This window comes from Saccharomycopsis crataegensis (genome assembly GCF_037102585.1).
Source record: "Saccharomycopsis crataegensis DNA, jcf7180000000077, whole genome shotgun sequence".
Lineage (NCBI taxonomy): Eukaryota > Fungi > Ascomycota > Saccharomycetes > Ascoideales > Saccharomycopsidaceae > Saccharomycopsis > Saccharomycopsis crataegensis.
This window is the reverse complement of record NW_027043824.1, coordinates 697,183-720,262: the sequence shown is the minus strand read 5'-3', so window position 1 is coordinate 720,262 and position 23,080 is coordinate 697,183. Positions and strand designations below refer to the sequence as shown.

Sequence of the window (23,080 nt, the reverse complement as noted above, 5' to 3'; positions counted from 1 at the left end):
TATTATTGGTTATATAAAAGACGTACGATCATCATGTTTTATTGCGATAGCAGTTTAGTGGATATCACCAACTATAGCATATAATATAATATGCTCCCTCGGTACACTAGTCATCATATATGTAAATAAACACATATGTAAATAATATAGATTTACATTTCCATTTTTTTTTTCCATTTTTTATTTATTGGAACATAAGCTCATTTCTTTAAAAATTATGTTTGAACCATCATGAACCATCATTTTGTAGTACCATATGAATCTTGACCACAATATAGGGAATTATTGAAGTAAGGACCACAACAAAAACCAATATATAAATATGAACATGAATTGAAAATGAATATGAAAGAAAAAAAAAAAAATGTAAAAAAAAAAACGAAACAAAACGACTGCTCATTCCAAGATTGGCAAGAATTGGCCAACTATAAGCATTGGTATATCGAACATGTCCATTTTAATCGTCAAGATACTGCTGCAACTGATAAACTTTTGTTGTTGCTCAAAATCTTCATTGATTTCTTTACTGTAAGGCTTAGCACCCGCTCCTCTAGCATGTATATTGCTCTCAAACACATGGAAATTGTCTATGGAAGACCCGCGAAAAAGAGAGCCATTTTTCAAAAGCGAGGCATTAGATTGATTTCTTCTTAATCCAAACATTGGGTTATTGTTGTTGAGATGTCCCTTATTGTTATCTTCGCTGGTATGTGCGGGGCGACGTTCTCCTTTGTAGTTATGATTGATGAATTTACAATTTAGTCTGATCAACCCCCCATTGGTCACACCACTGCCATTGTTGATACGCTCATCACTCAACTCATTTTCGAGAATATCAACCAAGTCAGACCCAAAATGATTGTTATCAAATCTCTTCTGAGCATGATGATGATGACCTCCACCACCAGGCGGGTCCTTATTCCCGAGTAATACATTATTAATAAGTTTGAAGTAATTTAAAATCGACATATCGTCAATGATTTCGCACAAGAACCTTCTTTTGCTCAAGAATTTTGCCTTATTTTTGATCCCAATTAGGGTACAAATCTCATCGCTCATAAACACGATTTCAGTAGACCGACGCCAAATGATTGCCGGGGTCGAGGTCAAATTGTTAATCATATTCTCAAAATTCAACAATTGTCTATGGAACATGAGCTCTGTTAGTAACGAATCACTAAAATTCGTCAAGTTGGTGAGATCGGTTTGAATCAATGCTGATTGAATTCTGAAATAATTATGGATAGTCCAAATTTTTTCTAATATTTTGAAGAAAAGTTTCCGACGAATAGTTTTTGATTGTACAACCTCTTCCTCTGACAATCCGGTATAATCATAATCACTGATATTTTGTAGATACAATCTGTCATAAAAGTATTTGATCAATTCTTGGTATGACTTCATATAACTGAAACTCAAAATCCCAATAATATACTTCAAATCACTGTAAGGGTTTTGAATATCCGCATTGATAACATTATGCGCCTCATTTTGATATAATCTGTTTAAATCAAAAACTGGAAATTTAGAATACAAATCGCCAACCTCTTGGAAAACCTTCTTTCTGATAAATAATGGAGATTTATAAGAATTGGCTCTCTTGAAGCTGTTGACAAAATCCTGGGTGGTGAGTTTATGAATTGGTTTTGCTTTCATCATCAAAGGCTCTTCATTATTTGCAAAAGCCAGTGACTGGTTAGAATTATGGTTATTGTACATATTTTGACCAAACGAATTTGGAGATGCGTTCATCTGATGGGTATTATTGTCAGCAAATGGTTGTTGGGTAGGCAGTTGTTGTTTCCCAATAATTTGCGGAGCAATCACATTTTTAACCAATGCAGGATCATCACTGGATGATCCACTATTTATGATATTTTCATGATCTCCCAACTTTATAAACGGCCTGAAAATCATTTGATTGTTCAACCCATCATAAAATAGATTACTTATGCCTTGGTCATCAGGACTTTGATTCTGAAGGCCGAAATTTGCACCACCAGCTAAGTCCGCAACATCATCGAAAAAATCGAAATCTGCATCTAAGTTGTTTATAATTCCATCATTAGTGTCATCAGTCGCATTTACACACTCAGTAGGTCTCTGTGGTGGGGTCGTTGAATTCTGCTTGAGATGCGACGAGTCAGCGGAATGGTGGGAAACTATACTATTGTCATCCACGTCAATGCTGGTAATATTATGATTATTATTGGTACTAACATTGATATCATCACCGTTAACATTAATGTCATTGTTACTAGCCTGTATAATTGGCGATGGATCAACGTAAACAGTAGGCCCTTTGCTTTCGGGCGTGTCATTATCGAACTTCAGGTTTAGCAAATCCCCTGGATCAGTCACAGCAGGTTCTACCAGTATATCATTAATAGTTGCGGTTACTGTAGGATAATCTAATGATACAAGGGGTTCTGATGATGTCTCGATGCCGGCAACAATCGATCGCTGATCTTCTTCCAGCTTCCCCACGTTTTGAAATCGCGGGGCTTTAAGATTTCCAGACGGTTTTCTTATTCCTTTGGGCCCCGAAGAGCCGGTACTTTTACTTTTTGTTCTTTTTCTTTGGACATCTCGACAATAATCTGCAACGTTTCTTTTGACACAGTTTTTGCAAGGTCTGGTGGAGTCACATTGAAGATGCTTCTGATGGCAAAACTCACATGCCCTGGAAATGGGCTTCCGCTGGAGTTTGATGTGCAACGGAAGTTTTTTTGTCATAGCGAAATCATAGAACACGATGGAGGAACAAGATCAAGGGAAATTTCCAGAAGGAGAAAACAAAAAATGTTGAGCGAACAACAGGAAATCATTTTCATTGTTTTGGGATATTTCACCCAAATTGAAAATAGCCTAAATTATCAGCCAGGAGCTGTCAATCCCTTTCACGTGCTCAGTCACATGCCAACGCGGCTGTTTTTCTGTGATTTCTTCTATATTATTATTGTTATTTTTCATTATTATTGATTTTTTATTTATATCTACATCATTTATACAGCATAAGATGGTCCAGGAACTAAGTCTCGTTTCGACAATCAACAAAAAGGAATTCAACTTTGTCATCAACAGTCTCATTGCCCTAACTGGCCAAAAACCACGAAGCTTGACTAATGAAAATATCATTTATAGCCCCATCATCAACCTCAAGTACTTGCAGTCAAAGCAAGCCATTAATAACTCAGTGAATCTCAACCAAATAGAACAACATCTTGTGAAAATCAGAAGAAGCTGGCAGATGTATTCCCCCGGAAAGAAAAACCCTAATGTCGTGGTCAATGAAATTCTAAGTAATGATAATCAATTGTTCATGAAGAAAGTTGGGGCAGGGGATGTAAAATTGGGAGAGCGAGATACCACTAATGATGGCGAAAATCAATATAGTTTTCAAATCAGTGATATTCCTGCTGCGGGAAAGCGTAAAGTGTCGTCGCAGACAATATATGAGGTGAACATCAAGCAAAGTGCAACAGCGTTGAGATCTTACATGATGAACTTAGGGTACGTTGAAAAGCAGCGGTTTTTGATAAAGGGCTTGAAGTTTTTGTACAACGGGGTGGTGAACATTGAAATATTCCAGGTGTTTGCCATTGATGCGACCGATGGGAAGACTGTGGTTCAAATCATTGATGGCTCCGAAAACTGGTTCTTAAAAGCTTATGTTAACGTGGCCAAGATCACCGATATTTCGTTGATCAATAAAGCTTCCAGCGATCTAGCATTGTTACAAAAGAATGTGGGGAACTTGATCAAGCTAAAGATTCCTGATAGAGGATTGATGGACTCGAGAATCAATGACAATTTATGATCCGTAATGGCATTTGAATAAAATGTGCAAATCGAGTATTGAGATTGGATTTTTTTACAAGAATTAAAAATTTATAATGATAATGAAATGAATGAGAAAAATCTATGAAATAGAATGAACCAACAATGTACGATGTAAAAATGGAAATGTAGTAAAATAATGATGAAAATAAAATGGTGGCCTATAGAAAATAAAAATGAATAGCTGTGAACTTTGTTAATAGTCCAAGAAGATATTGCATCAAAGAAACATATTAAAAAAATACGAAATCAACAAAAGTAAATCCACCAGTACCTAGAATAACCACTAATAATTCACATTAAGTCATAATTAATCGTTAATTAGTGGGTAGCATTTGTCGCCGGTTCCGGAGATGAGTCAAATTTTCTCCGCGAAAAAATTCCAATTTTTCAACTATACATACAGATCAATTTGCAACTTCTTGTTCATTATTTTTAAACCAAAATTATATTAAAAAATAAAGAAAAAAGAGTATTATATTTCAAGAATGCTTGTTTCTTCTAAGATTCTTGGAGGCTCTCGGACTTCAGTAACTCTCAAAACCACATTGAGATTCAACAGCTCATCTACATCTGCATTGGCTTATAAAGCCCTACATCATCGCAAGAAGCAACCAAGATTGCCAACCTTGGACACCCCAAATTGGTCCGCTCAAGGTGCTGTCTCTTCCATATTATATGAAACACCTTTACCATCAAAGTCTCCTAAGAAGCAACATATTTTAAATTGCTTGGTTCAGAATGAGCCTGGTGTGTTATCATTGGTTTCTGGGATCTTAGCAGCAAGAGGTTTCAACATTGATTCTTTAGTTGTGTGTAACACTGACGTCAAAGATTTGTCAAGGATGACAATTATCTTGAAAGGTCAGGCCATGGTTATCGAACAGGCCATCAAGCAAATTGAAGACTTGGTACCAGTTTTCGCAGTATTGGATTATTCAAATGCCGAAATCATCAAGCGAGAATTGTTATTGACCAGAGTTTCTTTATTGGGCCCAGAGTACTTCCAAGATTTCATAAAACAACACGAAATTTCAATAGAAGCTGAAGAAACTTTATCAGAGCTCGATAACAAATACCATCCAAAGAATCTCACTCCTTCTGAAATGTTGAGAATCAAAAATCTGTATTTGACAGCTTTACAAACCTTAACTAAACAATTTGGCGGTAAAATTGTTGATATATCCAACAAAAATTGTATTATTGAATTAACCGGGAAGCCTGAAAGAATCACCAACTTCTTGAAATTGATCAAGCCATTTGGTATTCTAGAAGTCGCAAGATCAGGTATGATGGCCTTACCAAGAACTCCTTTAAGCGAAGGGGAAATGGAAGAAGAAGACACTGCAGTTGATATTGGTGTTGATCTCAGTGATTTGCCACCTGGTTAGGCCAAAAAAATAAGATATATATTTACAAGATAGCCATATTTAGTATAAATAAAGAATAGTAAAGTGTTGATTTTAGTATATAACATACTTCAAGAAACACTAGCAACGTTCGTGAATAAACATGTTGGCCAAGTCTATTTTATTAAAGGTATATCTAGTAAACATATGGAATAATCTTGTATGGGACTCTTCGTTTATATTCATCCCATTTTTCACCGTATTTCACCGAGCACTTTGCTTCATCTCTTTGCTGACGATGTAATAGTAGTCCGCCAAAATAGGCAACATAATAGTAGGTCAATGGAGTGTTGAATCCAGTACTAAAACACCAGGACCAACTGATCAACCAGTCACCGAAATAGTTGGTATGCTGAGACAATCCCCACCATCCATCACATAATAATTTAGTTCCAGTTTTGGTCTTGATAAATTTGTAATTCTTACCATCCAATTTCCCTAATTTCCAGTCTGATTTTTGTTGATTGGATTGATGGAAAACATAGTACCCAAAAAACATCAAGGCTAATATTGCAACGTCGGTAGCAGCTCCTAGATGAATTGGCTTCAATGACAAGTAACGGGATTGTAAGCAGTATGTGAATGGCACCAAGGATAAATCTCCAAATGCTAACATGAATCCAAACCCATCAGTGGTAATATCCATCATCGACAACACCCCGGCTTCATTAAGCACCCCATCGAAAATGTAAAACAATTGCAAGAAATTTACAAGAAGTAATGCATCGCAAACAGTTCCGCTATTCCAGTATTGATGATGGATACAAGAAAAGTTGATGGCCAACCAAAGCAAGAGTCCTGGCTTCAACTCACAGAAGAGCTTGATATCAACAGGTCCAATTCTTGGATTCAATTCACGACCAATAAACCAATTATAGAACCCACTTTCTGAGTTCCCATTGATCGAAAGGATCCTTTCTTTGGTTTTAAGGCCATTGAGGCTACGTAATGGGATGTAAGAACAAATGAAGACAAATGTCGCTAACAAAGCAGAAAAAATGATCGACACCACTGCCAATTCCAAAAAGTTCTCATAGATGAATTCCAATTCCGGCGAATATCCTTTGTTCAAGTATAATCTTATGATCATGGACACTGACAAGATCGATATAAAGTTCAATCCATTGATCTTATACCCCAATTTAGTACCATCTCTCAAGGTAATACCTTCCATATATTGGCCCGGAGTGACAAGATCAAGCGCAAGCAATCCGAAAAACCAACTGAGGTAAAAATTCCATACAGAGTTGTTAAAAAAGGCATCTTTAACCCAGTCTATTTTGAAAAATTGTGATTTGAGAGCCTCAAGATCGATGGAGGAACCATCGATCACATAACTATCGTTACACAAAAAATATAGCGCCACAATCAAGGTTGGAAGACCAGTTGTGATGGCAAACGCACCAGGAACTCCTCCGAATTCTTTTTCTTTGGTCAAGGGATTAAGAGCAGACATGTTGGGCATAGGTGACTTCCACAGATGTCAAAGAGCTGCTGGGAATATTGGAATTTTCGTATATCTCGCTTATAAGCGGTGATACAAGACACGCTTACCCGGAGCCGAATAACTTGAAGGTGCCCTTGACCACTATTTAATAAAATAGTATTTATTGTTATATCCAGCATTTCTTGATTATAAGAGATAAGTGAGAGGAAGCTCATTACAGATTAAAGGTTACGATACCTTCCTTCAATTATCGCTCGCGCGAGAGAAATCTAGGACTAGCATAGCCTAAAACTTCATTCATAACAGATGTAATACAGGAGGGATCCTCAAGCTCTCTGTAACATGAGATATGGCCCTATTTTTTTTTTTTGCGTTTCTTCATTTAAGGAGATTTTTCAATCATTGCTGATTATTATAACCAAATCACTGCTTCGTTAAAAGTACTATAATGTGGTATTGTCGCACTAATTGAATCCTATACTTGTCAGGAAACTACCAGATAAACCAAAAATATTTCATGAAGTAACAATAAACATTTATTTCAACACAAAGCCAATCCCCAGATACACTATATTGAAGATGAATAAAAACCTAATCAAGCGTATTGCTTCAAAACTTTCTGGATAGCATTGATATTGGCTCCAGTGATTTTCCCGATAGGTTCATTGTTCTTGAACAACACAAAAGTTGGCATAGCAGTGATTCCATATTCCATGGCAACCTCGTTACTCTCATCAACATCCACTTTTCTGAATTGGACATTTGGGTATTCGACTGCCAATTTCTCGAGGATTGGAGAAACCGCCTTACATGGACCACACCAGGTGGCGTAAAAATCCACAAGGGTTAATTTCTCGGATTTTATTGTGTTATTGACTTCATCGAGGGTCTTTAATTGTCTAATGAGTGATGAGCTCATCCTTTTGGAAGTGGTAGAACCGGCAGTAGCAGCAAAAGTTTTGGAAGGTGTGATGAACGCCCTGAGCAACATCATAATCAAGAAAACGTAGAAGATGGTGACAAGAAAGTCTGGCATCCAAGAAACGAATCGTATATATTTGATTAGAGATTGAAGAAGAAAAAAAAGAGTGTTGACAAACTGGGAATAAAAGAGAGATGGAAACAGCTTCCAGGAGTTTATACAAATTAGAAATCACCGATTTTCGTGGGGGAGTTGCCCTGTCTGCGGTGACCAATAGCTGGAATTTCCGAAGCTTCCCACCGTCCTTACTACTTACTGCTCCAGTGGAATTGACATGGTGTGATACTTCGCAATTGTTATGATACGGCAAACTTTGTCTTTGTGAAACACAGTCTTTCATCACAACAATGTGTGTATCTGAATGAATTTTTGTCCTGGTAAAGTGATCTTTCTCAATGTTGTGATGGGCTGAGTAGTCCTGAATTCCTATTCCTTTTTTTTCCTTCAAAGTTCGATATATTAATAAATATATAATTATATATATCTATGTAAAATCTTATAAGCTAATGCTTATTATATATGTTAGGGAAAACCATATCATATGGTGAAAAACCCTTTAGTGATAATTATTAGTATTTAAATAAAATGTTTTTTTGTTATTCCAGGACACAAAGGATAGTGGATACTTCTATGCTGAAACTCAAGGAATGATGTATATTTATATGCTAAAACACAAGAAATATTCAATGATAAAACACCAACGTGGAAGCCATGCTCCACGAAATATATACAAGATGTTGACTAGCTGTATATGCCAAAAAAAAATAGCTTCGGTATTAAGAAGCTAAGCGACACTGAAAATGAGTTCAAATGTCAAACCTACAAGGGACTCGAACCTGGTTCAAGTATATTTAATTGAATTAAAAAAAAAAAATTAAAGACAAACAATTAAGCATAGTGGCTACATAAAGAAAAAGTAAAGGAAAACAAAATAAAGCTCAACAGAAAAGCCAGATGGAACAGAACTTTATCAAGGAATCAAATAGAACAGGACTTCCCCAGAGAATAGAAAGAGAAGTCACCAGATAATCTTTGAAGAGTATCTATGAAGAATATAAGAACCACCAAAAACAATCACCTATACTTTTGAAAAATGAAACACCAACGAACACAGCAAATATCCAAACAAGGAAGGAAAGTTGTGACGATAAGAAACACCAAATAAAGGATGAAGAGTATTGAAAGATTGGAAAAATCAAAAAACAGGTCAAGACAACATATCAAATTGGAGATGACACGACAATGAGAAAACTGAATAGCAAAAAGTAAAAAACAAAATTTTGAAAACCCGAATGGAAAACACAACTAATAGTCAGTACGCAGAGACTTTGGGACAAAGGTTCGTCGTGGTTGCATCTATTTGAGTGCGAACAACGAAGATGCTACAAAAAGCCTCGAGTTCTGACCTTGTGATAATTCCAACTATCGTCAAGCGAAGAAAAGACCAAGCAAAAAACTAACACCCATAGTCCTCCTGATCAACTTCTTCAAACTGGCCATCTATGAACAAGAAAATCTTATCATTTTCCTGGTAGCCAAGCAAACCGGTGTCTATATGCCTGAAGTAAAGAATGTTACTATTTTTTGAGTCCACTGAAAATAAGCAGCCTTCATATTCAACACACTCACCACCACCATCATCATCATCATCATCATCATCATCATCATCATCATTATCTTCTTCTTCTTCTTCTTCTTCTTCTTCTTCTTCTTCTTCTTCTTCTTCTTCTTCTTCTTCTTCTTCTTCTTCTTCTTCTTCTTCTTCTTCTTCTTCTTCTTCTTCTTCTTCCTCCTGATCGTCGTCTTCATCTTCAGTACTTGCAACTATTGATAATTCAACAGACACAGCACGCTGCTGGTTAATCTCAAAACTATCTGCAATTATTAACTCTTTACTCAGATCATTATCATTACCAGAAAAGACTTCAGAGCTACTATCTGATGAGCCTAAAGTGGTTCCCTCAATCTCAATTTCCATAATCTGCTTAGATTCTTGTCTTTGTGAGATTATTTTGTGTCGCTTCGCAATCTCGTTTTCCATTTGTGCAATATTATTTTGCAACAACACTATGAGCTCTGTTGTTTCCTTGGATGCAGATTCGTCAACATACCCGAATAATGGTTTAATTTGCAAAATAAATATGAACACCACTAAGATTTTGAAACCAGCATCAATGGAGAAGTAACCTAAAACATCTGTCAAGGTTGGTACCTTTGCAACAGGAAGACCATACTCAACTAATTCGACAACCGCACCTCTCAAAGCTGCCACGATATTGACATCTGATTTCCCAATTGGGGTTCGGTACCCGTTAAATTCGGCAGCGACAAACTCATTCATTTGAATCGGTTTGGAGTGTGTTTGTGTAACTCCACTGGTACACAAAACAGCACTTGAGCTCAAGGAGATTGCGGCATCAGTCAATGGTCCTTCGGCAACATCGTCAACAGCAGCAAAGTCAAGAGAATATGGTAACAGGGTGGAATTAAATAGCCCTCCGGTGGTCAAGAATACGGAATCAAGGGCTGCAACATGGGAAAACACAAAGGAAGAGCGCAAATTGTCTTCGGCATTGTAGTTTGGTAAAGTATCAACGCGGGCTAAAAAAGGGGTTAGTTTATCAACCAGTGGTGTTTTGGATCATTTTGTGTAATTAGGAGTAAATGATATTATGAGCTACAAGAAACGAGATGTTTTGCTCACAATAAAATCGTGGCAAGCCACTAAAGAACTGCCACAACCCTAAGAGGGTAGCAGTAAGCACAGTCAAAAACATCATGATTAAGAAATGCTGGTAAATATTATTAAAAAAATGAGAATAAACTTGTTTTAATAACTATTAAGTCTTTGAAGTTTGGAAAAAAGAGTAAAAGAAAAAAGAATTGAGTTGGAAAAAAAAAAAGTTGGCCTAGGAGGTATATTTATATTTTCTGCATAGCTAAATTGTAAACGGCCACAAAATCAACCGAAGTCACACAAAAACAGAATAGCAGTCAGAAATGCGAAAACAGTGTTTTGAATAGACCAGAATCCAACTCCTACATTGATATTGCAGTATTCTGTATCTATAGTGTCATTAAAGTCTGTCAGGAAGGCTGACTTAATACAAAGGTCGCTTCAAATATGAGCTCCATAAGGTCATTATTATGCAATTGCACTGCAGAAAAAAATTCAGCAACAGTTCGATATTACACAGACTCAGTTGGATAACAAGCCACTAGAAGATATACACATTAAAATATCGGGAATGGATTTTCCAGCCAGGAAGGCTTCACTTAGCTCATTATTATTCTAGAGAAAACATGTTGGTGTGAAGATGTCATCCGTGGTGTACTGGTTTCATGCAATATTTTATGTCCGTTAGCACTAAACTCTCAACATGTTTCAACCTACAAAAGTGGAAGAAGCGGAGTAATAAGTGACACCAAGTGGATATTTCAATAGATTACGCCATGTTATATTAGTTTGCTGGTTTGTTATCCGATGCTCGCATGTATAAATCGTATAAATAATAAATAAAGAGTTATGGTGTGCTTTTTTTTTTTTTTTTATTATTTTTTTGTGTTTGTGCTTCGTTGTATGCAACTTTTCAGTTTACATTATAGACACATGCTCAGATGACTCTGAGTTTGTGGCATTTTCTGAGCTGTTACACAAAAATGAGTAGCACACATTATAATATTCCCTGATTTTCAAAGTAGAGCCAAGAAACTTCTTCCTCTAAAAATATTTCCTACGTTCAACACACCAAACCAAAACTGCTTTCAATCTACACCAAAACCAAAATCTTCAGATTTTTAGTGATTACATTGAAAACATTTACTCACATTATCGGTAGGTTATTATTCAGACACAGTTATTTTTTCTTTTGATGATCTTCCCTACTCAACAAGTATCAGCTTTTTTTTTTTTGAGATAAGTTACACAAACTAACAGTTCACCAGCAATGACACAACCAACACCAACAACACCACCATCAACTATGGGAACTTCCATTTCTCGCCAGTTATCACAAGAGTCCGACACTGTCATTTCCATAGACATCCCAAAAGACATCGAGTCCTCTATTTGCCCGAATGTTTCGCCAGTTAAGAGAGTGTCAACTTACTTCAGAAAGATGTCTTCCAAGATTTTCAGTTTCTTGCAACATACTTCCAGGCAGGCTGATGACATTTCAAAACAATTATCATTCAGAAAACCTTTGATCGCTTCTTCTTCTTCTTCTTCTTCTTCTTCTTCTTCTTCTTCTTCTTCTTCTTCTTCTTCTTCTTCTTCTTCTTCTTCTTCTGCTTCTTTGTCGGTTGAGGAATCAAACCATTCACCTGTTATAGGAACCTGGTTCGCACCTTCATCTGATTTTGCTTCCTCATTCCCAGTAAAATCTCTTCAAGCCTCATTGATAGATTCTTATCTCATTTCAGCCTACGGCGCCGAAGCCAGATCTTTTTCAAATGAACCTGTTCTTTCTCCAGCCATTGTTGATCCACCGATAGCAGCGTCACCAAAATTGCCACAACAGCAACCAGTTGAAGAACACAGTCCAGACAACTCTGTTTTGGTCCAGACTCTTAATCCAAATTATGATGAAGAGGTTGAAAGACTCAATTCTTATGACGCAGATTGCCAAAGTATCATTGGCCTCAGTGACAATTCCAGTTTGTCTTTCTATGACCAAATCAGGGAAAAGCAGACAAGAGTCATTAAATGGGAGCAGACCCACAATTTTGAAGTAGTCGAAAGAAAACCAAAGGTTAGAATCGTCATGGAACCTGTAGTTATAATGTATGAGGGGGAAGAAAAAGGTAAAGCCTCAAGAATCAATCAGAAAACCAAGGAACTTTTGGCAAAATTATTCGACAAAAAAGCAAGAGCTGAAAGAAAAAATGAAAAGCAAATGATGAAGAAGATGAAAAGAGAAAGAAAGCAACAGTTAATGGAGGAAAAGAGACACAGAAAATTGGAAAAAAGGGAAGCGAAAAACAGGGCCAAGCAAGAGGGGAAAAAAGTAAAGAAATTAAAGAATTTAGGGAACAAGCTTGCCAAAAGTTGCACAAAGGTCTCTGGTAAACTTGAAGAAGCAGGGAATGAAATCGCCAGAAGCCGTACAAAGGTGCCTGGTAAAATTGGAGAATCAAGAAACAAAATTGCCAGAAGTTACACAAAGATGGCTGATAAAATTGAAAAATCAGGAGACCAATTGGCACAAAAATTTAAAAAGGTTTCTGAAAGGTTTAAATCTTGCCAAATCCCAACCATTGTTCCTGTCAAGAATTCAAGGGAAATTAAAAAATCAGCAGCCCCCTTTTCCGCAGTGAAACGTTGCTTGAAACCTTTACAGCACTACCCAATCATGCCAAGAAAGTCTGAATTGAAAGATCAAAGTTCTGTTTTGAACAAGGCTCAAGAAACTGCCAATGTTAACAAAAGAGGTGTTCAATCAGCGAAACAAGGTGCCAATGTTAACAAAAGAGATATTCAATCAGCAAAGCAAAATCCTGTTTTGAACAAGGCTCAAGAAACTGCCAATGTTAACAAAAGAGGTGTTCAATCAGCGAAGCAAGGTGCCAATGTTAACAAAAGAGATATTCAATCAGCAAAGCAAAATCCTGTTTTGAACAAGGCTCAAGAAACTGCCAATGTTAACAAAAGAGGTGTTCAATCAGCGAAGCAATGTGCCAATGTTAACAAAAGAGATATTCAATCAGCGAAGCAATGTGCCAATGTTAACAAAAGAGATATTCAATCAGCAAAGCAAAATCCTGTTTTGAACAAGGCTCAAGAAACTGCCAATGTTAACAAAAGAGGTGTTCAATCAGCGAAGCAATGTGCCAATGTTAACAAAAGAGATATTCAATCAGCAAAGCAAAATCCTGTTTTGAACAAGGCTCAAGAAACTGCCAATGTTAACAAAAGACATGTTCAATCAGCAAAACAAAATGCTGGTAGAGTTTCTTATTCGAAGGTCAACAAATTTGAAAATGAGGAAAGTGTCTTCCTTCCTCAACCAGTGAAAAAGGAACTAACGAAAGAGCTTCTACCAAAAATTGCGAACACTAAGCAGGAAAATAAAGTGCAACAAAATCCAAATCCACCTTTCAAACATGTTGTTCTTCCCACCGGCGAGTATGAAAAACTCGCGTATTTTGCCCACTTTTCCGAATATCTTTGGAAGGATATTGTGTTGTGCCACAAAACAGTGCAACAGGATTTGTCTCCAGCTATTATCAAGTCCAAAATTGAAGAAATGGTAGAATTGTACAATGGTCTCATTGGCAAACCAAACGGGCTTGAATTGTTTGGTCCAATGCAAAACTCAATGTCCAAGGATGTGATTGATGATGAAAATCGACTTGGCGAGACTTTGGGTGCGTCCTGTGATGCTTCGCTTATGAAATTGGCTGACATGTGTGCTGGATCTTCTGCGGCCTCGGCTCGTATGAACCTTTCCACTCCTGTCGCCGCCATTTCATCTGTGAGCAGAGCGGACTCTTCTAATGGTGCTCGTAAACCTGTTGGTAATTCAATTGAGGTGAAATTGGGAGGTTTTGATAAGACCTCAGGTCCATATTGTGATGCTCCGCTTGTGAACTTGGCTGACATGCGTGCTGGATCTTCTGCGGCCTCGGCTCGTATGAACCTTTCCACTCCTGTCGCCGTGAGTTCAACTAACGGTATCAACAATAAAAGGGGCCCTTCATCCAGAATTGGTCCCTTGAACAGACCTCCCATAATACCTACCTCTACCTCGGCTCGTATGAACCTTTCCACTCCTGTCGCCATAAATTCGTGTAGGCCACTCGAAAGACCGGCGATTATACCGCTAAGGTATATTGAGCGCAACTTCCACACTCTAAACCAATGAATTTTGCTGACATAAATAGTATTATGTCTTTGCCATTAACAGTTTAGTCTAACAATTTTCTATTTCTATTTTTCTTTTCTCTTGTTTTTTTTTTTTTATCCCATTTGAACTATTTTTATCTGCTTTAATTGTTTTTAATTTAATGAAAAAATTATCCAAAGAATCATCTTCAGTGTATCTGAATTCCCCAATATCTTGTGGGAGTTGAAATACCTTCATCAGGCTGCACAGCGACATTAATGTGCACACAACATATCATCCCATTAGTGAACCGCATAACTTAAACGATAATAATAATACGTTAAATCTTCAAGAGCTTTAGTGATCATTATTCCTATCTTCAAAATCGCTTACCAGTAATATAATCGGCTTCTCACGATACAGTATGAGAGCACATTGGTTCTCTTGCCATCTATTCAAAATTCCTCATTTTTTCTTGAACTCCCGATAAATTGCCCTGATAAATATAGCATCTGGTATTATTATTTTAGCCTTGAAAATCACATCAATCTTTACTTGTTGCCTACTGGCGATTCTCCTAAATTTCAGCTCAAAGGAAAAATTTCACATATTTCAACATTTGGAAGCGGCATTCTTCAATATTGACAGAAAAGTTGGCTATCTTGAAATTCATCAAAGATGGTGCCACTCTGTCTGCAAATCCAGTTGCTAGAAACTATCGGTTTCAAAAAGAGAGCTTCCATCAAGCCTATTGTCGTTTTACAATAGCAGTAGACTTTTGCTATCAAAAGATATTCACAGAAATCAAAAAGCCTTGGATGGAAATTGCGAAACCTACTGGTCATTCCTAGCTCTCTACAATTCAGGCTCTTCTTCAATTCAACCAGACGTGATGTCTGCAGAACAAAAGAAGAGGAAAAAAAGCCTGTTTGTCGTTTCCAATAATATATCATGAGACAGTATCATCATAACCCCAGTTGGCGGCATTTGCATATGGTTGTAAACAATCAAACAACTCAAGCAATAGCAGTAGTAAAATATTATCCATCTTTCACAAGTTCAACACGAATCATCATCCAATGTGGATTCTGGATTCTCCAATAACACCGCCTTTTCAATTCGACTCATTGCAAATCTATAGCAATAAACAGGTCCCAAAATCCTCAAATTCTGAATGAACATATATCTATTCTCTTAAAACCTGTCAAATCATTCAAGCTCCCGCAAACGCTACCATCTTTTGTTGACACAGTCAATGCTGGAAGCTCTTTCAAAAATTATACGTATAAACTGATAATATCTAAATCCACATCAAATTGAGTTACTAAAACAGCAAACGAAGAATATCATCAATCTTTTTACGTTGCTACCTATTTGTATAACTTTTGAGCAATGTAAAGACAAGTGCTCCTGTTTTTCTGTATCCCTTTAAAAGAATTTAAAATACCACTTCATTTACCAGTATATTAAGAATCCTGGCAAATAGTTCACGCAACCTTGAGTAGAATTGAAATTTATTGAATCTAAAACATTTGACTTCTGAAGAAATCGTCCATTTCTTCACAATATCAACATCCAACTAATCAGCCACTTTCGAGGGAAACATGATGCTGAAGGAAATACTTTTACACATTATACGTAATTTTTAATGAATTATCGGAGCTACCAAGCAACGAGGTAGAGTTCAAGTTCCAACAAAGTCTCATCATTAAATCCCTGGCGTACCTTCCACATCAAAAATCTTGTCCTAAAAGCACAAGCGCCAAAAGTAATGGTATGAAAAAAATTTGCGGTCTCTAAAGAACCAAATATCAATTATGTAAAAAAGAGGAGTTTTATTGTCTAACATAGAAGAGAGCAAATGACTTTCTTTCCCAATGTTTATTGATATTTTCAAGTGTATTTTTTGTTCTCATTACCCTGCTTTGTGTGACCAACCGACGGAACTTTCCTTCGGTAGTGCCATTTCCATAAACAGGAAGAAATGCTTAGCATCTGAACTATGAAAAGAATCCCATTTTTGAATGCACAAATTATTCAACAATTTTTAAGACTTTTACAAGCAAGAGAAAATTAAATGATAATAACCTCGCCAATTGTAAATTACTGGCCATGCACTTCATTGATGCGTCACCGATTCTTAGATAGTGTATGAAACTGCTTGCCTAAAATAGTGAGTGATTGTATTATTGATGAGCCACTCAGTCGTTTCGGTGTTCCAGACTAAAAGGGTTGGTGTTATTTTTTTTCCGCATAAATTATTTCTATGGCCATGCCAACGCCTTAACTTTTATCAGCAATTATTGCCCAGTTACAATCCTGTTTGCGGACTATAATATTCATATGGGTATTCAACTTCCAAAAAACACTTTTTTTTTTTAATTTCTCGATTATAGAGAAAATTAGTCTCAATCACGGATTTTGATCCACCCCAAACCTCTGACTTGTACTATATAAGTTAATGATTCTGTGGTTTAAATGACATAGGTGACTGAGTATACCACTGTAGCGGTGGATATCGACAAAGACATACTGGTGTAGGGATGAAATGTATGGTGTACTGGTTTTATGTGGAGGTTAAAGTCCCCCAACACCAGGTTTTCAACATGTTTTTGGACACAATAGTGGAGCAAGAAAAGAAAGAAGTGGTCCAAAGATGATTGGTCCGATAGTTAATACTTGCGTTACCATTCTCACTATTCTTTGTTTCACTTTGTTGAGTTGGAAGTGATGGAAAGAATCAGCAAATTTTTTGGATCATATTTTGTTTTTGTCTTTGTGCTCAATTAGATGCAGCTTTTGTTTACATCCTGCACTTCTACTCAGATAAATTGCACAATTTACTAAGTTATTACACAAAAGTAAATCACAACAAAAAAAAATCACACTATTTAATTGAAGAAAAAAAAAGGCCTAAAAATATCTTCTCACTTCCCACATCAGTTGATGATGATCATAAAGCCCAACCATAACTTAACTTGGTGCAAGAGGATTTGATAATCTTGGCTACTGATGATGCACAAATAATACTAGAGCTAGGTATAACAACCTTTCACCTCACTTCCCAAATAATCAAATACTAACCTTTCCATTAGCGATGCTGGTTGCTGGTGGTGCTCAAATTGTGCCAGAGATAAGCAAGTGAACCTTTTATTGTATTTAATGATATTCACAATACTAACTTCAGTAGTTACGATGTTAGGTGCTGCTGATGATGGATTCAGGCTAAAGCTAAGTAGATGACCCCTATATTTCATTTAATCGTGAACACAATACTAACATTTATAGTTTTACTATTAGTTGCTGGTGATATTTGACTTCAACCAAAACTAAGTAGAAAACCTTTTACCTGAGTGCAAAGCAAATTTCATACTAACTTTTATGGCTCCTATGATGGTTGCTGCTGGTACTCGAAATGGATCAGCGCTAAGTACAAGGACCTCTATTTTTAATTTTTTTTCTCATTTCTCTGAAAAACACAGTGCTAACAATTAATAGTTTCCAGGATGGTTGATGCCGTTAATCAAATTATGACAAAAGATAAGTCTAAGAACTTCCAATATTATATCCTTGCCAATGAAATACTAGAATTTGTAGTCCCAATGCTGTCTGCAGGGGTTGCACATTTCGAACTAAAGCTAAGTACAAAAATCACTTCACTTCATTTCTCAAAAAAATATCACACTAACTCTCATGGTTGCAATGATGGCTGGTTCCGGTGCCCCAAATGAATCAGACCTAAGTAGAAAAACTTTTGTTTCCATCTTCTTCTTATCTGCCAGAGAAAAATAATACTAATAATCATTAGATCAGATACTGGTCGCTGGAGGTCAATTTGGCCAAAACTAAGTAGCGCAACTTTTTATCTCATTTCAAAGCAAATGTCCAATACTAAAATTTGAAGCCAAGCTCCTGATTGCTGGTGACATTCAAACTGGGCCATATTTGAGCAGATCTAAGTATGAAGGCATTTTATATCTTTCCCTTATGAATACCATACCGACATTAGAATAGATATTCTGGTTACTAGTGATGATATAACCGTTCAGAGATAAGTAAATGACCCTGAATTTTATTTTCCCATTGAATATCTCACTAACGTTTTTAATCCCCGAGGTGGTTGCTCGTGAAGCGTATTTTGTACCATAGCTAAGTTTAAAAACCCCTTATTCTTCCCAATAATATTTCAAATATACTGATATCCATAATCACCATGATGGCTGCTGATGACGATAAAAACTATGCTGGAACGCAAGTACCTGAACCTCTTATTGTTTTAATAATTTCTCAAATACTAACCTTTATAGTTGCCTTAATTTTTGCTCATATATCACTAAATCTGTCGAGGGTCGGAGCAAAAAGCAATATTTCCGACCCATGACTCTCAAAATTCTTAGACCATCTTCTAAAGCTCAAATTTATCAACTCTGGAAATTTCCATACTTCAAGTACAATAGAAAAGATGAATCTTTTAAATAGTAACAATATCGTCGTAAAGAGCTTTTAAATTATCTCAGAATAATACTTATACTATTTATCAACCGTATCCAATAATAAGCTCGAATATATTTGACGGTGTAATGCTCCCTTTAGCTTAATTCAGGTTTGGTTTAACATATAATTGTAAGAAACAGTAAATTCTTCTCTTGTATTGTAAAGGGAGAAAAGGGTGCCACAAAAATCTACTTTGAGCCAGAAAACTTCTTTATTTTGATGATTTTTGGATCAGAATTCTCTGGACATGAACATCCATAATTCGTCGCCATTAATATAACTCCCTCACATGAATCTCCTCATTGATGCAATTTTTCTCTCTATTTTCACCAAATGCTATTTAGAGTCCTCAAACTATGACCAATTATCACAGTTCATTTGACCCAACTGTAAATAAAAAAAAAAGGTAGTATTTCAGAAGAATCTATCTGAAAATATTGAACTAACAATAAACGGAATCGTTTTTAAAATTGATCTCATTTCATAGCAGAATTTCGCTTAGGAAGCTCATCTCATAGATCTCCCATTAGAAAAACATCACGTCTAAATTTGCCTTGAAGTCCAACATAAAATCTCTTAGTCCGCCATTGGTCATATTAATTGTCAAATATCGTCAGATTGAATGAAAAACCAACCAATATGTGGTAAATAAAACATGGAGCGAAAATTGACATATTTTGTGATGTTGCCGGGTAACATCCATCGATGCACTGCAAAAAATATTTCAACCAGCCTTATGTGATGGTCTATGACTACTGTAGCTTAAAATTTGTACAAACTCTCTAATATATAAGTTTTGAATTTCTGTTTCAGAATGCCGAAAATAAAAACCAAGCGGACGAAAGCTGCTCCAGAAGGGTTCGATAATATCAAGTCGCAACTCGACAAATATGAAGCGGAATTGAAAGACATTGAAGCTTCGAAACTAACCAAGACGTCAAATAAAAACGAGCATTCCTGGGCGGTACTCCGTGTCCATCACCAACGGTCGCGATACATTTATGAATTATATTACAAGAAGAAAATCATCTCGAATGACTTGTACCAATGGTTATTGAAGCAGAAGTATGCCGATGCGGGACTCATTGCCAAATGGAAGAAACAGGGTTATGAAAAGTTGTGTTGTTTGAGATGTCTTGAAAAAAAATGCGTTTGTCGAGTACCCAAGAATGAAGAGAAAGTGAGATGCATCAATTGTGGGTGCTATGGTTGTGCTTCTGGGGGGTGAACTTATCTGTTAGTCAGGATATCATGGTAACAAGGAAAAGTATGGTACCAACGAAACAAAATTGTAATGCTGGCCATTTTCAAGCCTCATTGAGAATCTAATGAATCAGAATTCCTGGAGAGCGTAAACTAACGATATTCGCTGCTTCGGTTGTATTGAATTAAATAAATTTATGGAATTTTCCAGGTTGATATATATCCTACTTGAGTGAGTTGATAGGGCATAGGGTTGACTCATATACACACCTTATAGTATTTGATCTAGATCTTATTAGTGTACCGGTGGCCAAAGCTAATACATTATATGTACAAATATCAAAAAATCTATAAAATCTCTTTAATTCCATGACTGTAAGCCCCATCTACTCCTTTGATGAAGTTTTCAGCAATGACATCATAATGCTCTACTTGTTTGAAGCCAAACACTTTGGCAAACTCACAAGCATAACTGTAAGACACATCTCTTATGGAAACTTCTCTGGATTGGTTTTCCTTCTCCCAAATCTCTTTCATGCTAGTTGTTTTGGCATTGTCGATCCCACACATCACGAACTTGTTAGGATAGTCAAGATCGGTATTGACGTTGATTGCAACCCCATGGGAGGTCACGCCACGACGAACATGGACACCGATACTGGCGATTTTGGCGTCTGCGGCAACCCAAACCCCGGTATTTTCTGTACGGAAGGAATCTATGCCATATGGAGTTCTAGACGCAGCAGACATGCTCCTTGAAATTTTGTGGCCCGAGGAAAGGGTATTGATGATGGATTGTTCAAGACCATTAACAAAACAACGTGGGGGAAGGGCGCGACGATCTTTTTTCAACATTTGAGGGATATCATTGTCAGAAGTTAATTCATTTTGTTCTTCTTTGGCATCGAGTTTTTTGAAGTCATTCAAATCGATGATTGAGTATGCCACCACTTGGCCAGGACCATGATAAGTCACCTGTCCTCCTCTACTGCTCTGAACGTAATGGGCTCCTTTGAAATTGTAAATTTCTAGCTCTTGCTCACTATGAGAGTCTTTTTCTCGTTTTCCTCCGGTGTACACTGGGTTAAACTGAAAAGTAAGCACTAACGGTCCAGGTTTGATATCTTTCAACATCTTGGCCACCAAATTCTCTTCGTATTGAGATACTTGAGCTGGGCCTTCGTCGGTATCCATCTTCCCCGATTTCACGGCCTCAATTTGCCTCAAGGCCCTTGAGCGAATATTTTTGAAGTCAAGATTTGCTGCAACGAACTTCTCCTGAACCCCAAGCCCTGTTTCGTAGCTAACAGTGTCTGTGAAATGGAGATGTCGAAGGGTGGTGGAAGTGCCGGCTTTTGGTTGAATTGTCAGCTGGCATGCTTCTGTACTTTGATGACGGACCCACCTGAGTGTTGGGCCCACGCGGGCAAATAATGGTCTGAACATTCCAACCTGTAAATGAGTTCTTATTAATCTAAGATAAAGATAGTAAAGAATATATAATACAATAATGATAATATTGATAACGTTGATGATGGCAAGACTTTTCTTTCGCTTAACCCATCGCTGCGTAACCAAAACAGTCAATTTTTTTTTTTTTTCATCATTAATTTAGTTACTTCTTCTCTTTTCTTCATTCATTATCATTAGCTTATTTGGATATAATAATAATAATAATAATAATAATAATAATAATAATAATAATAATAATAATAATAATAATAATAAAAATAATCCTGCTAAATAATAATGTCAGTGCACCCGGATAGGTTGTTCAGCAAGGAGTTTTTCCGGAAAATGGTCTGGAAGTATAACTTCAGCCATCTTATAGACATCGATGCGTACCACCAGATATTCGACAAGGCAAAATTGAAGAAAATGTACAAAGAGCCAGAGAAACTTAATGTTCTCCACTTGTACTCTCCCCAGGGTGCCTTGCCTTCCGCTCTCCAGTCGTATTTGCACCCAAGAAACCAGATTGTAATGGATCCATTCCCAAAATGTCGAGCGTTCTACCAGAAGCACCTATTCCCTTTGGTCAAAAAGTACAATGAAAAAGTCGATGACGCTCATAGGTACAACCTCAAGATCTGTGTGGAGAACCCTTACAAATGGGAGTCATACCACAACTTCTTTAATAAGGAATCTTTCATTCCAGAAGAACAGTCCGACGACCATATCCATACCAACTTTTTGGTGACTTGCAATTATACCAACAGTTTTGGTGAACAGCTTGCCGTACAACACTTGAATACTTTTGGTAATAGGAACTGGATCCAAAAATACGGTAGAGTGCGGATGCTCCTGTTGTTGGACCCTGCTTCGGCTGGTAAGTTTTTTGGGTACCAAAGGGGGAAAATATTGAGAAACCGGATGACCGTTCAAGCCCAGGCTTATGCGGATGCTAAGCTTCTTGCAGTGTCACGAAATGGTTTGAGCCACTTTCCTGAAGAGTTTATCGAAAAAAGTAATCCAGTGATTCTCGAAAAGGACCAGTTTCTCAGTGCTTCTGATTCGATGGCGGTGGTGGACTTCCAACCAAAGAAAGTGCCAACTGATGTTAATTTGGACGAGTTTGACTACATCACCAAGACTTTGCTTGTGACAAAGATTCCGTTGAAAGAAAGTATAGATCTTTTGGGGTTTGGAGCCTCCGAATTTTTCTTGAACGAGCCTGATTTCAAGCCGTTCATGGACAAGAGTGCCCGTGATTTGAGTGCCGAGGAATTTTTTAAGCTTACGAAGTTGTTTGGATACTGGCCTTTCAGACCAGATGTGATGTTAACCTTTGAAGATATTGGGGGGAGAATTGAAGACACACACAACAGAAGATGATACTGTGTTACTATAGATTGTAAATAGATTAGAGGAGTATTCATGT

General features: G+C 36.9%; 11 protein-coding genes across 11 annotated transcripts; 6 read left to right on the top strand and 5 right to left on the bottom strand. All coding sequences in view use genetic code 12, as the record gives it.

Moving 5' to 3' along the window:
• Positions 1–396: 396 nt before the first annotated feature.
• DASC09_028530 (Zn(II)2Cys6 transcription factor domain-containing protein) lies at positions 397–2,736 on the bottom strand (the record flags this gene model as incomplete). The annotated part of the gene is made up of 1 exon (XM_064996456.1): positions 397–2,736. One exon carries the CDS (start codon positions 2,734–2,736, stop codon positions 397–399), a length of 2,340 nt encoding a protein of 779 aa, XP_064852528.1.
• Positions 2,737–3,019: 283 nt separating this feature from the next.
• SRB5 (Srb5p) lies at positions 3,020–3,820 on the top strand (the record flags this gene model as incomplete). The annotated part of the gene is made up of 1 exon (XM_064996455.1): positions 3,020–3,820. The coding sequence occupies one exon, from the start codon at positions 3,020–3,022 to the stop codon at positions 3,818–3,820; it is 801 nt and encodes a 266-aa protein (XP_064852527.1).
• A 508-nt stretch (positions 3,821–4,328) lies between these two features.
• DASC09_028510 (acetolactate synthase regulatory subunit) lies at positions 4,329–5,231 on the top strand (the record flags this gene model as incomplete). The annotated part of the gene is made up of 1 exon (XM_064996454.1): positions 4,329–5,231. One exon carries the CDS (start codon positions 4,329–4,331, stop codon positions 5,229–5,231), a length of 903 nt encoding a protein of 300 aa, XP_064852526.1.
• A 154-nt stretch (positions 5,232–5,385) lies between these two features.
• On the bottom strand, positions 5,386–6,714 carry ERG24 (delta(14)-sterol reductase; the record flags this gene model as incomplete). The annotated part of the gene is made up of 1 exon (XM_064996453.1): positions 5,386–6,714. The coding sequence occupies one exon, from the start codon at positions 6,712–6,714 to the stop codon at positions 5,386–5,388; it is 1,329 nt and encodes a 442-aa protein (XP_064852525.1).
• A 577-nt stretch (positions 6,715–7,291) lies between these two features.
• Positions 7,292–7,732, bottom strand: DASC09_028490 (thioredoxin family protein; the record flags this gene model as incomplete). Its single annotated transcript, XM_064996452.1, has 1 exon — positions 7,292–7,732. The coding sequence occupies one exon, from the start codon at positions 7,730–7,732 to the stop codon at positions 7,292–7,294; it is 441 nt and encodes a 146-aa protein (XP_064852524.1).
• A 1,402-nt stretch (positions 7,733–9,134) lies between these two features.
• DASC09_028480 (uncharacterized protein) lies at positions 9,135–10,323 on the bottom strand (the record flags this gene model as incomplete). Its single annotated transcript, XM_064996451.1, has 2 exons — positions 9,135–10,279; positions 10,305–10,323. 2 exons carry the CDS (start codon positions 10,321–10,323, stop codon positions 9,135–9,137), a joined length of 1,164 nt encoding a protein of 387 aa, XP_064852523.1.
• A 1,338-nt stretch (positions 10,324–11,661) lies between these two features.
• Positions 11,662–12,851, top strand: DASC09_028470 (uncharacterized protein; the record flags this gene model as incomplete). Its single annotated transcript, XM_064996450.1, has 2 exons — positions 11,662–12,789; positions 12,831–12,851. 2 exons carry the CDS (start codon positions 11,662–11,664, stop codon positions 12,849–12,851), a joined length of 1,149 nt encoding a protein of 382 aa, XP_064852522.1.
• A 5,892-nt stretch (positions 12,852–18,743) lies between these two features.
• Positions 18,744–18,981, top strand: DASC09_028460 (uncharacterized protein; the record flags this gene model as incomplete). The annotated part of the gene is made up of 2 exons (XM_064996449.1): positions 18,744–18,757; positions 18,810–18,981. 2 exons carry the CDS (start codon positions 18,744–18,746, stop codon positions 18,979–18,981), a joined length of 186 nt encoding a protein of 61 aa, XP_064852521.1.
• An 829-nt stretch (positions 18,982–19,810) lies between these two features.
• Positions 19,811–20,224, top strand: BUD31 (U2 snRNP complex subunit BUD31; the record flags this gene model as incomplete). Its single annotated transcript, XM_064996448.1, has 1 exon — positions 19,811–20,224. The coding sequence occupies one exon, from the start codon at positions 19,811–19,813 to the stop codon at positions 20,222–20,224; it is 414 nt and encodes a 137-aa protein (XP_064852520.1).
• A 323-nt stretch (positions 20,225–20,547) lies between these two features.
• LIP2 (lipoyl(octanoyl) transferase LIP2) lies at positions 20,548–21,645 on the bottom strand (the record flags this gene model as incomplete). Its single annotated transcript, XM_064996447.1, has 1 exon — positions 20,548–21,645. One exon carries the CDS (start codon positions 21,643–21,645, stop codon positions 20,548–20,550), a length of 1,098 nt encoding a protein of 365 aa, XP_064852519.1.
• Positions 21,646–21,948: 303 nt separating this feature from the next.
• On the top strand, positions 21,949–23,034 carry MTF1 (RNA polymerase specificity factor; the record flags this gene model as incomplete). The annotated part of the gene is made up of 1 exon (XM_064996446.1): positions 21,949–23,034. One exon carries the CDS (start codon positions 21,949–21,951, stop codon positions 23,032–23,034), a length of 1,086 nt encoding a protein of 361 aa, XP_064852518.1.
• Between the last annotated feature and the right edge of the window lie 46 nt (positions 23,035–23,080).